The 12,667-nt window shown below is 39.6% G+C and overlaps 1 protein-coding gene across 1 annotated transcript; it reads right to left on the reverse strand.

Moving 5' to 3' along the window:
• Positions 1 to 9,744: 9,744 nt before the first annotated feature.
• Positions 9,745 to 12,342, reverse strand: LOC119522768 (casein kinase I-like). Its single transcript, XM_037821396.1, has one exon. The coding sequence runs from the start codon at positions 12,059 to 12,061 to the stop codon at positions 10,787 to 10,789; it is 1,275 nt and encodes a 424-aa protein (XP_037677324.1). The 5' UTR covers positions 12,062 to 12,342; the 3' UTR covers positions 9,745 to 10,786.
• Positions 12,343 to 12,667: the final 325 nt, after the last annotated feature.

Here is a 12,667-nt window from a genome sequence, read left to right on the forward strand (position 1 = left end):
GGCACCACCCAGGAAGGGGGATGCAGGCAAGGCTCCCAGCTCCAAGCTGATGGTTGATGCACTTTACACATCTGAATTGAACAGAGCCTGAGGAACCTGTGGGATGACACCAAGTGTGATGATATATACACTGTAGGACTCCACAAAGAGAAGTGAGAAAGGGGCAGAGAGAATATTCAAAGAAATAATGGCAGAGAACTTCTCAGATTTAAGGAAAGGCATGAATATATATATATATATCCAAGACACTCTATGAACTCCAACAAGATAAATCAAAATTGTTCAACATGATGACATATTATAATCAAACAGTTGAAAGCCAAAGACAGAGAATTCTGAAAGCCACAAGAGCGAAGTAATGTGTCATGTACAAGGAACCTCAATAAGATTAAGTGCTGATTTCTCATTGGAAACCATGCAGACAAGAAGGCAGTGGGATAACATTTTTAAAGGGCTGAAAGAAAAAATTGCCAACCAAGAATTCCATATCCGGCAGAAACTCTCTTTCAAACATTAGGGAGAGATTAAGACATTCCCATATAAACAAAAGCTGAGGGAGTTCATAACCACTAGACCAGCCCTACAGGAGATGCTAAAGAGAGTTCTGTAGGTGGAAAGGATGATAGACAATAGATCAAAATCACATGAAGAAACAAAGAAATCTGACCAGGTTAATGACATGGGTAAATATAAATGCCAGTACTATTGCATTTTTGGCTCATAACTTCACTTTTTTACTTCCTACAGGATCTAAAAGACAAATTCATAAAATGTAGTGATAAATCAGTCATTTTGGACTCACATAAACATAATATGTGACAAGAACTACATAAACATGGGAGAATGGAGGGGTAGAGGAACATAATTTGTGTATACTATTGACGTTAAGTTGGTATCAAAGCAAATGTGATTATTATAAATTTAGTATGTTACCTTTAAAGCTCCATGGTAACTATAAAGAAAATATCAGAGAATATGCAAACTCATGGAGACAGAAAGTAGAATATAGGTTGCCAGGGACGGGGGACATGGAGAATATAATGCAAAATGGGTGTAGGGTTTCTGTTTGAGGAAATAGGAAAGTTTTGGTAATGGAAGGTGGTACCAAAACATTGTGAATTTGATTAATGTCACTGGATGGCACTCTTGGGAGTAGCTGAGTTGGGAAAGTTTATGTTGTATATATGTTCCTATGATTAAAAAGAAGAAGAAGAAAGAGCAACTAAAGAGAAAATGACAATTAAATGTAATAAGTGATCCTGGATAAGATCTAATCAGGGAGGAGAAAAGGCTCAAAATCACATCATTGGGACATATGAAAAAATTGGCATACAGACTGTAAGCATTGTATCAATGTTAAATTTCTTGAATGTGATAATTGTATTTAGGTTGGTTACATAAGCAAATATCCTTGTTCTTAGGAAATGTACATGACAGTATTAAGTGTTCAAGGAGTACGATGTATACAAATTACACTCAAATGTTCAGAAAATTTATTGATTAATAGGTAGATAGATAGGTAGAAGGATAATTAAGATAGAAGGATTGATAGATGGGTAGATGGAATGTGGCAAATGTTAATATTTGTAGATCTGGGTATCTGGGAGGAAAGGGGTATGTTGGAGTTCTTTATATGGGGTTTGTATTATTTTTGTAACTGCCATGAAAGTTCAAAAGTATTTCAAAACAAAAAGCTAAAAAAATTCAGGCATTAGGCTGTCCCAGGGTTGGTTTGATAGTTCAATAAATGCCATTAACATCCCAGGGGAAAAAATGACAATGACAAAGAGAACTATTTTAATGTGATCAATATGCAGCCACGATTTGGATTAAATGTCTGCTGGTAGCCATACTTAGGTGGGAACATCTGCCTATTGATTATTTTCATAGAGTTTTAGCAGGTGAATTTATGTAGGAAATAGAATTTCAAGTGCTTCTTCCTGGAGAAGAAGTTAGGAGGGAAGAAAGAGCTCACTTACCTCTCCTCCATTTTTTTCTACTTGCCATTTAGGAAGCCTAAGTGAATTCATTCCTTCATTGGGACAAAGCCCCTTACCCACCTTCTCTCTGCTTCCTCAGCTTTGACTTTGTAGGTGCCCAGTAAGTGTTGGAGCCTGCATCTGTGCCATGTGTCTGCAGGTGTGTTGGGTTGTCCAAAAATGGCGCATGGCTCCACATGTATATAATAGCAACCCACTGACTTTAGAATATGCTGCTGTTTCTCATACCCATGCCAACTCCTGAGAACACACACTTCTCTCCTTCAAATCTCCCTCTTTGATGTCTTTATTAGTCTATCTTTGGAAGGCTGGATCATCATGCAGGAGTCATGGCATTTGGAGCAGTATGTTTCTATTGCTGTGTCTGGATTCTTCTGAGCTCTAGGTCAATCGTAAGTGAGCAGTCCCTAGGCAGGAGGGCTTTACTCACTTCCCAGAATTCCACACCATCCCAAGCTGCAGGAAAGAATAGTCCTAATGAGCTCTTGTTTTCCAGATAAATACTCTAGGCTGTAGCGTGAATTTGTCAGTCACTGTTTCAGTTTGCTAAAGCTGCCAGAATGTAATATACCAGAAATGGCTTTTAACAATGGGGATTTATTAAGTTACAAGCTACAATTCTAAGGCCATTAAAATGTCCAAATTAAGGCATCAATAAGAGAATACCTTCTCTGAAGGCTGCTGACATCCAGGGTTCCTCTGTCACATGGGAAGGCAAATGGTGACGTCTGCTGGCCCTTCTCTCCTGGGTTCTGGTTTCAATGGCTCTCTCTCTCAGCTCCCGTGTGCCCTTCTTGCTTCTCTGGGCGTTTCTCTCTCTGCTCTCTTTCTCTGTGTTTCTGCCTGTTACCCTCCCATAAAGGGCTCCAGTAAAGGATTAAGACCCACCTTGAATTGGGTGGGTCACATCCCAATTGAAACAGCCTAACCAAAAAGTCTCACCCACAATAGGTCTGCACTGACAAGATTGGATTAAAAGAATATGGCCTTTTCTGGGGTACATAACAGTCACCTTCTTCTGAGACTATCAGGATTAATTCCATCTTAGCTCATCACTTTTATTTCAGTCACCACTTGGCAGTTCATTTATCATAACATGGACCCTTGCCCCATACTACTGTACACATAATGAAATTGAGCCCAGCTTTCTTCCCATTTTCATAAGCCCCTCTCCTCTGCCCTCTATTTCATTAAGAAACTACCCAGTAACTTCAAACTCTTTTCTCAATGTTCCTTTCATCTTCTTGCTCTAACTGAAATATGACTGGCCCTGAGGTAATTGCTTTCCCTGCAGTCCAACTTTTCATCTGTGCCTATAGTCTCTTAGCTTATTTCATTAATATTCTTGGCTTTATATACCTCTTTGTTATGAATTTATATCTCCAGTCATGAGCTTCTGACTTTCCTACTTGACATCTGCACATAATAGGCATCTCAATCAAAGTGTTAGAGATAAAATTTTTAATTTCCCTCTCTCCAGTCTTTTCCATCTCAGAAAATGGCCCCACTACCCATCTAGTTGCTCAAATAATAAACCTAGTATCCTAGTCCTTTTTTATTTCTGCCATTTCCTCACCCATATCCCACATCCAATCCATCTGCAAGACCTATCAGCCCTTCCTTTGTAATGGATACTGTATCTTCATGTGTAAGTTTTTGTTGAATTCCTGTTTTCAATTCTTTTGGTATATACCTAGGAGTGGAGTTGCTGGGATATATGGTAATTCTGCTTAATGTATTGTGGAACTGCCAAACTATTTCCCACAGTAGTTGCACCATTTTACATTCCCACCAACAATGTATGATGGTTCCAATTTCTCCGCTTTTTGATACTTATTTTCTTTTTTTTAAAGAAATTATAGCCATCTAATTGTGTATGAAGTGATATCTCATTGTGGCTTTGATTTGCATTTCCCTAATGACTAATGATGTTGAGCATCTTTTATTGTGCATATTGGATGTTGGTATATTTTCTTGGAGAAATGTTTATTCAAATCCTTTGAACATTTAAAAAACTGGGCTATTTGTTTTATTGTTGAGTTGTAAAAGATCTTTATGCACTCTGGATTACAGGTCTCTACCAGTTTGTATACATTATATCCCCCAGAAAAAGCCATGTTGTTTGATGCAATCTTGTGGGGGCAGACGTATTAGTGTTGATTAGGTTGGAACCTTTGGATTAGGTTGTTTCCATGGAGATGTGACCCACCCAACTGTAGATGATAACTCTGATTAGATAATTTCCATGGAGGTGTGGCCCTGCCCATTCAGCATGGGCCTTGATTAGTTTACTAGAGCATGATATAAGAGCTCAGACAGAAAGAGCTCGCTGCTGCAGCCTAGAAAGGAACATCCTGGGAGAAAGCCCTTTTGAAACTAGAACTCCGGAGCAGACGCCAGCCCCGTGCCTTCCGAGCTAACAGATGTTTTCTGAACACCAACGGCCTTTCTCCAGTGAAGGTACCCTATTGTTGATGCCTGACCTTGAACACTTTATGGCATTAAGACTGTAACTGTGTAACCCAATAAACCCCCTTTATAAAAGCCAATCCATTTCTGGTGTTTTGCAAAACAGCAGCATTAGCAAACCAGAGCAGTCTCTTAGACATTTTATTTTCAAATATTTTGTCCCATTCTATGTATTGCCTTTTCACTTCTGGATGGTATCATTAGCAGAACAAAAATTTTTAATTTTGATGTAGTTCACTTTATTTTTTTCTTTGTTGCTTGTTCTTTTGGTATCATTTCTAAGAAACAATTGCTTAACCAAGTTCCATATATTTCTTACCTCTATAACCCTGACCCAAAAAATTTCAAACCTTGTCATTCAACAGATACATTTGTGACCACTTGCTATATGCCAGGCCCTGTTCTAAGTACTGAGAATAAAATAATTAACAGTAGTGTGTGGCAGAGATTTCTAGATGCTCCCAAATATTCAGGATCTCTTCTTCTGGATAGATTGCATTTCTCAGCCTCCCTTGCAATTAGATGTGGCTTGTGAGTTCTTGCCAGTGCAATGTGGGTGGGAGTAATATATGCCCCATGTAAGCCTGGCCCATAAATATTTCCCCTGTGCCCTTCTTCATGCTCTTTTCTGCTTCTGTAATTGCAATAGAGATGGCCTCAGGAGTCTCAGCAGTGCTGGCAATGAAAGACATTATTTTTCCACTTACTTCATTGGAGTTGTGATGAGGATTAAATATGAATATGAATACTTAGCATGACTCCTGTTTAATAAGTGTTACTTTCTGTGGTTATTATTATGGTCTATGGGTGCTCCAGTAATCAGCTGGGGTGGGAGAGAGTAAGAATCCCCCACATCATTCAGCAGATAAATAATGCAACTAGAACTGGGCTCTAGTAGATGAAATCTCAGACTCGCTGGTGCTGGCAGTCTTTCTGCACAGTTTCTCTATTGATGAACCAAGGTAATTCTAAGGCATCTTAAATAATATTGAAAGGACCATATTTGGGGAGTTTATAATCTCATAAAATTAAGTTTATACCAATTTTCTTGGCTCTTCTCATTCAATTTTCTTCCAGTTGAGCAGTAAAAGCTCTTTCTTGATTTAATAAAAAGATGATATTTTGGTCCTTAATTACCTGGAGCCTATAGATTAAGAAGAACTGACTTCTTTACAGTGCTAAGCTTACAATTGAAAAGCATAGCCTCCCTCGGACTCAGTTTCCCCATCTGCAAAGTGAGGATATTGGCAGCAAGCCTTATTCATCAAGTTGATGGAGAGGGCTGCCTGTTGGTTGGAGTTGGTTAGGGTCCTGGACTTAAGGAGCAGTGGGGCAGTGGGGACAGAGACCCCTAGGGAGAAGTACTGAGGGAGAGTGCTGGAATTTGGTTCAGGACAGACAAATCCAGTGCTCCCCAGAGGCCTGGCTTTCATCACCTGTCATCTCAGCTCTGCTGTGGGAATGGTGGAGCTAAGGAGGGTGAAAGGAGCTGGGAGTGGATTAGCCCTGACCTTCCTCTCCTAGACACCTACCATCTGCCCTGCCTTGCCCTGCTCTGTCCCATCAGGTGGCTCTAAAATGGTGTCAACCTTTCTATTTAAGTAGGCAGCTTTAAACAATTCCAGGGCAAAGGGTACAGGTTATCTCCAAAAAGAACATATCAGAAAGCAAGGTACAAGGAGCAGCCAATGCTCACTCCCCTGCACCCCTACTCTCTGCCACAGTAGGATCATCACATCAGAACATCTGGGTCAGGAAGAGTTAGGGCATCTGCAGAAGATAAACCCAAGACTCTTGGAGTTTAGGAGACTTGTTCAGGTTCTCAGTGGTTACTAGCAGGTTGAGAAAGAAACCTCATCCTCTGACTCAGTTCAACTCTCTCACCACTCTAGCTTTGCTCACAATCAGCTATAAGTCTAACTGAGGAATGTCTGGACTTACTAGTTCTTTCAGGTGAGCACACAGGGAAGTAGCAGCAACTAATGGAAACAGACTCAGAAGCTCAGAGCTAAAAGGGCCTCATGGTCCAAGAGGGGAAACTGAAACCCAGTGACTAGAGGACTCAGTTCACAGAGCCTCTTGATAGCAGAGCTTGGTCAAGGCACAGCATCTCACCACTCAGGACTCTGCTCTTTCCATTATACCACTTGCCTCAGGTGATAGTAGGGCCTACTGAGAGCCAGCTCAAGTGGTGCAAATTCTAGAGAAGCAAGGAATGGATAGACCTAGAGCACTCAGCCCAGGGCCTGGCACAAAGGAAACACACTAGTTCAGCTTATAGACAGTCAGATGCTTGCTCTTCCTGGCTGGAGCTCCCCTCTGTCCTCTTCCCCTCACTTACCACCTGCTGCTCACAAAGCCCATGCCTCCCCAGGACCTTTGCACGTGCCATTCTCATGTCCCAGGTGGTTCTTTCCCTCTCCTCCTTGAAGTCTCTGCTCAGATTTCTCCCTCACTATAGGTTTTCCCTGTGGAAGACAGTAATCCTCCCTCCCCAACCTTGCTTTACTGGTCATCACCTGACTTAAGATATACTTACCAGTTTATTACTTGTCTGTCTCCCCTCACTAGAATGTCACCTCCATGATCAGGACTTTTTGTCTTCTTTGTTCACTCTAGTATCCCCAGTGCCTAGAATAATGTTTGACATCTAGAGGCTCTCACTAAGTATTAGTTGAAGAAATGAGTGACAGCAGATTCAAGGCACTGCAGGGAACTTGCACTGCTTTCCCAGCTCCATGTGCCAAAGTCTGTCTCTCTAGCACTTTGCCATTATTTTTTTTCATTTTTCCTTTGTTTATTTACAAACCCTCTATATTCACCAATCAAAAACTCCCCCTTCCCCCTCCCCCTAATCCCCTGTTAACTGCTACTCTATTTTCTGTCTCTGCAACTTTGCTATTTCTGGATATCTAACATAAATGGCATCATACAATATTTGTCCTTCTGTGCCTTGCTTATTTCACTGAGCTTGTTTCACGTATTGTTTTCAAGGTTTGTCCATGTTACAGCAAGTCTTAGAATTTCATTTCTTCTGATGGTCAAATAATACTCCATGGTCTGTATGTACTGCACTTTGTTATCTATTCATCTATTAATGGATGCTTGGGTTGTTTGCCACCTTTTGGCTATCGTGAATAATGTTGCTGTGAATAATGTTGCTATGAACATTCATGAGCGAGTATCTGTTTGAGGCCCTGTTTTCACTATCTTTGGGTATATATACCCAAGAGTGGAATTGTTGTATCATATGATATCTATATTTAACGTTTTTGGGGAACTGGCATATTGCTTTCCACAGTGGCTACACCATTTTACATTCCCACCAACAATGCATCAGTATTCTGATTTCTACACATCTTCCCCAACACTTCTTATTTCCTGTTTTTTTAATAATAGACATTGTACTGGTTTGTATATAGTATGCCCCCAGAAAAAGCCATGCTCTTTGATGCAATCTTGTGGGGGCAGATGTATTAGTGTTGATTAAGTTGGAACCTTTTGATTAGGTTGTTTCCATGGAGATGTGACCCACCCAACTGTGTGAGAAACACCTTTGGTTAGGGTGTGAACTCTGATTGAATGTTTCTGTGGAGGTGTGGCCCTGCCCGTTCAGCGTGGGCCTTGTTTAGTTCACTGGAGTCTTATAAAGGGGTTCACAAACAGAAGAACCTCAGAGTTGCAGCTTACAGAGACATTTTGAAGATGGCCATTGAAAGCAGAGTTTTGCTGATGCTTTGGAGGTACTAGACCAGAGTTTGCCCCAAGAAGCTGACACAGAGACGTTTTGGAGAAGGCAATTTTTTAAAATTCAATTTTATTGAGATATATTCACATACCATACAATCATCCAAAGTTTACAATCAGTTGTTCACAGTACCATCATATAGTTGTGGATTCATCACCCCAATCTATTTTTTTTGTTTGTTTTTTTGTTTTTTTAAAAACTACCTTTATTTTTTTATTTCTTTTTCAGTTACATACTCTTAAACAGGGATGTGTTTCATTATGACATTCAGGCAATGTTGACTTCATTAGTGTTGACAGAAAAGAAGCATATAAATGCAAAATATTGTTGGCTTAACCTGAACATACCTGCATTACCTATTATTGACCAGTTTGTGTTGCCAAAAGACTTATTCCTTGGCATTAAAATGGAGCACTTAAAAATATTGCTAAAAAGCAAATGTCTACACACTGGTCTTTGCAGCAAATAAGGGTACTTATACTTTTCAAATATTTTAAGTCCATAATTGGATTAATATACACACCTTCTTATGTATAAGGAATTCAGATCATATAAACACTGTACAGTCCAAAAAACCCTACTGAGAATAAAACTAAATAGGCTTATGGTAAGAAATACGGCTATCGCATGTATTTACAAATATCATAGACACACAAATTTGGTCAAATACTGTGAAGAAAAAAGAAGTCATTTCACATTATAATGGCCAAAACAACCATCTCCCTTGCTCAAAGCAAATAAAAATAAAAACTCATTATGTAACTCCTGTAGTTTAAGATATCATGACAGTATACAATAGATAGAATGGAAACTGTTTACCAAATTATACAGCATATGTTTTCTAGACTGAGTGTAGGTCTTCAAAATCAAAAATTTGAAAAGATCATTCATAGGATTAATACAACAATGATAAACAATGTCTAAAATTGTGGTGTTCAAATGGGTGCCCTAATTCATCAAAAACAATGCACTGAACTTTTGGCTAATAAGAAAAATAAATTACAAAGTACAATTAAATCCCTGTAAATGCAATAATGAAGTAAAAAAGGTGGGTTTATTTACTTTAATACACATTTTAAATGTTACCTTGAGACAATTAAAATAAATAAGCATGCCTGGAGGCACGCGCTTAAAGACAAAGAAGGGACTGCATGGAAGGAGTGAGTGACAAGTTTGTAAATGAAAGATGAGTATGAGATTTGATCAATATAATTATCTTTCTAGCCAGTCTTTTTGTTTTAACTCCTCTTGAAAATTCTGGCTAATACAACGTGACAAAAGTACACCTGTGTCTTTATGGCTTAAAACAAAGCACACTTGAAAAGTGGAATGGGTTGCCTTTTATATAGAACCATTACTTTGTTCATATGCAGGCACTTCAAAAGACTGTGGAGGCAAAGCACCTGACCCATCCTCTCCAAAATATTTTTCAGTCATCACAATTATGCTAAAAAGTAGGAAAATTCCAGAAACCAGCAAAGTTGAATACAAGAGACTAATATGCACAGAGGGCAATAGAGTGACCCAGTTTTTATTGCTGGGGGTCTTTTTTTTTTTTTTTTTAATCAAAGAGCTAAATAACTAATTAAAAAACACCATTGCATGGCACATCCAAAGTTTTCTGCTTAAGGAAAAATATAATCATTCAGCAGTAGGTTTCTGTGGGCTCTCCTTAGGCTTCAACCTTAATACATTGCAATGAGGTTCACATTTATTTCTTCTCCTTAGCATATTTTTTAAAACTCCAACATACCTCATTTCCCAAAGTATTCACTTCCTGCTGTCTAACATGCATTATTATCTGGAAGCATAAAGTTACATTATACAAATATTTTGCACTTTTAAAATAAGCACTTTCGCCACTTCTGCAACACTGCACTTCGCATAGTGGTGCAACAAAAGCAGAACTTTACCACACTACTTGTGATCCATTTTATCACTACTATCTGCAGAGCCCATAGAACTTTTTCCTCAGTACCTCTGGGCAGTGACTGTACCATGATTTCACATAAAGAATGTTAATATCACTCATGAATAGCAGTACCATTACTGAAATCAGTACCAATACTGAAATCAATGTAGATGTTACATAAAATATGAACTTCTCAAGGAATAACTTCTTTTTAATATTTGGGCAACTCTGTTTTCTCTCTTGCATTATCCAGTGAGGAGAAAATTCCTGTTTTGGTTACGTTCTTACAGAACTTATGAAAAATCAGATTAGGTAGATAACTGGTTGACATTTAAGAAATGGTACTGCTTTCTACAACAGGAGAAGAGTTTCTGAAAAATATTCTACAGAACTGTAATGATCAATACCACATCATTGGTCCACTCCATTCATTGATGGGCAAAGCACTCGCGTTTTGACAAAACTTTAAAGCTTCCATAAAAGTTAAATTAGAAAAAAAAATGGATGTAAGACAACCACAAAATGATGTATGAAGACATGAAATATTTGTCTTTAAGAGTGAGTCCTTGAAAATATATGTGGCTACAGAGATGATTTTAATCACAAGACAGCAGATGAACACATAAGTAACTCTCCACGATCTGTTCGTGTCCAGAGTCATTTGTGACGCTGAATGGTTTTCCTTTTCCTTCGTTTGAAAAAACAGCAGCACCACATGTTCAACACTTTCTGGCAGTTGGTTTCATCCAGCACTTCTACTTCCGTAGGGGCTGTGATGGGCGCATTTGAACATCCTGCAGTTGGATCATCTGTGTTTAACTCCCCATTTGTAGAACTTACAACCTGGTTTTTGGATTGTTGCATCTTATCTCTGTGTTGATGTGCTTCTCTATTTGACGACAGAGCAAGATCTTGCTGAACTGCACCCACTGGAGTAGGCAACTGTTTACCGATCCAATCATATTCATAATCAAACATATAGCCTTTTCGATCAAACAAGTCAGTAAAAAGTTTTCTTAGGTAGTCATAGTCTGGTTTTTCAAAAAAATCTAACCTTCTTACATAACGAAGATATGTTGCCATTTCTTCTGGAAAATTTTCACATAGCACTTCTATTGGTGTGGCTTGTTTTGTATCTCCAATTTTCTGATACCTCTCTTTTAATGTGTCAGCCTTTAAGCCTTGCCAAGGAAGACTTCCTCTCAGAAAATACATAAACATGTGACCTAAAGCTTCTAAATCATCCCTTCTACTTTGTTCCTTTCCTAAATGTGTGTTTATGCTCATATATCTAGCTGTTCCTGTAAGGCTCTTGTGTTCCCTGTATGGTATGTGTTTCTTTGTCTCTGGATCAATATATTCTTTTGCCAAACCAAAATCTATAATATGAATAATTTGTTGGGTTTTGTTTCCTGGTCGTCCTATTAAGAAGTTCTCAGGTTTTACATCTCTGTATATTAAATTCTTTGAATGGACATATTCCATACGAGAAATCAGTTGGATAGCTCTCATGAGAACCGTTTTAAGAGAAAATGTTCTGTCACACAAGTCAAACAAGTCTTCCAAACTAGGTCCCAGTAGTTCTAGCACCATAGCATTGTATTTACCGCAAGGGCCAAAATAGTAAACTTGAGGTATACCATCTCCAGATCCTAATTGCTTATAGAATCTGTATTCCAAATGTAGCTGTGGTGCTCTGGACTTCATAGGTTCCAGCTTAATTGCCACATATTCATTTGTATATAAATTTTTACCTAACCGTAATTCTCCAAAATTACCACATCCAATTTTTTTTCCAACTCTAAAGTTAGGTCCAACCATTAAAACTCCAGAGGATGATGACCCAGTTCCTCGAGTGTTGTGTCCCGATCGACCACTAGGTCGTGCCATCCTATCATCTGATTTGTCCTTGTCTTTCTTTTTATTATCCATATCAAGTTTGCGGTACTCCACTTTGAATTCTTTAATCAAGACGAGCACCCTGAAATGGGATATTGCGGGAATAGGTACATCACTAGGTAACTGTACCAGGTGGGTAATGTTAACATTCAAATTGCAGAAGGTAGTCAATTAACTGTGCGTGTTCATCCCATTCGTAAACTGGTTTTTTTCTCAGTTGTCGTTTCAGCAAAACATGTCTTCAAAATTATCTTTTCAGTGATGTAAGCTGATATTGATGGAGAGCTCAAAGGCGCAGCCGCGAGCAGGGTCGGTCCCCCGCGCGAGCAGCGGCCCTAGGTCCGTCAGTCAGCGGTGGAGGGGGCAGGGGCGGCCGCACATCACACCCGCCTGCGGCTTCCGGCTTCCGGAGGAGGAAAGCGAGCCACGCAGGGAGGGAGTGAGCGAGGTAAGGGGGGAAGGAACGAGCGAGGGAGGTAACGCAGCTCAGCTCGGACTCGGTCCCTGTACTGCTGCCGGTGCCTCCTATCGCTGCCGCTGGCTGGAGAGTCTCGGTCTGGGCCGCTGCTGTCGCCACCGATGCAGCCGGGAATGAATGCACAGCGGCGCCTCGTTTATCCGGAGGTCAAACATCCTTCT

This window comes from Choloepus didactylus, chromosome X (genome assembly GCF_015220235.1).
Source record: "Choloepus didactylus isolate mChoDid1 chromosome X, mChoDid1.pri, whole genome shotgun sequence".
In the NCBI taxonomy this organism is placed as follows: domain Eukaryota; kingdom Metazoa; phylum Chordata; class Mammalia; order Pilosa; family Megalonychidae; genus Choloepus; species Choloepus didactylus.

Coding starts and splice junctions, on each gene's coding strand:
- LOC119522768 (XM_037821396.1), bottom strand. CDS start 12,061: ATGGATAATAAAAAGAAAGACAAGGACAAATCAGATGATAGGATGGCA.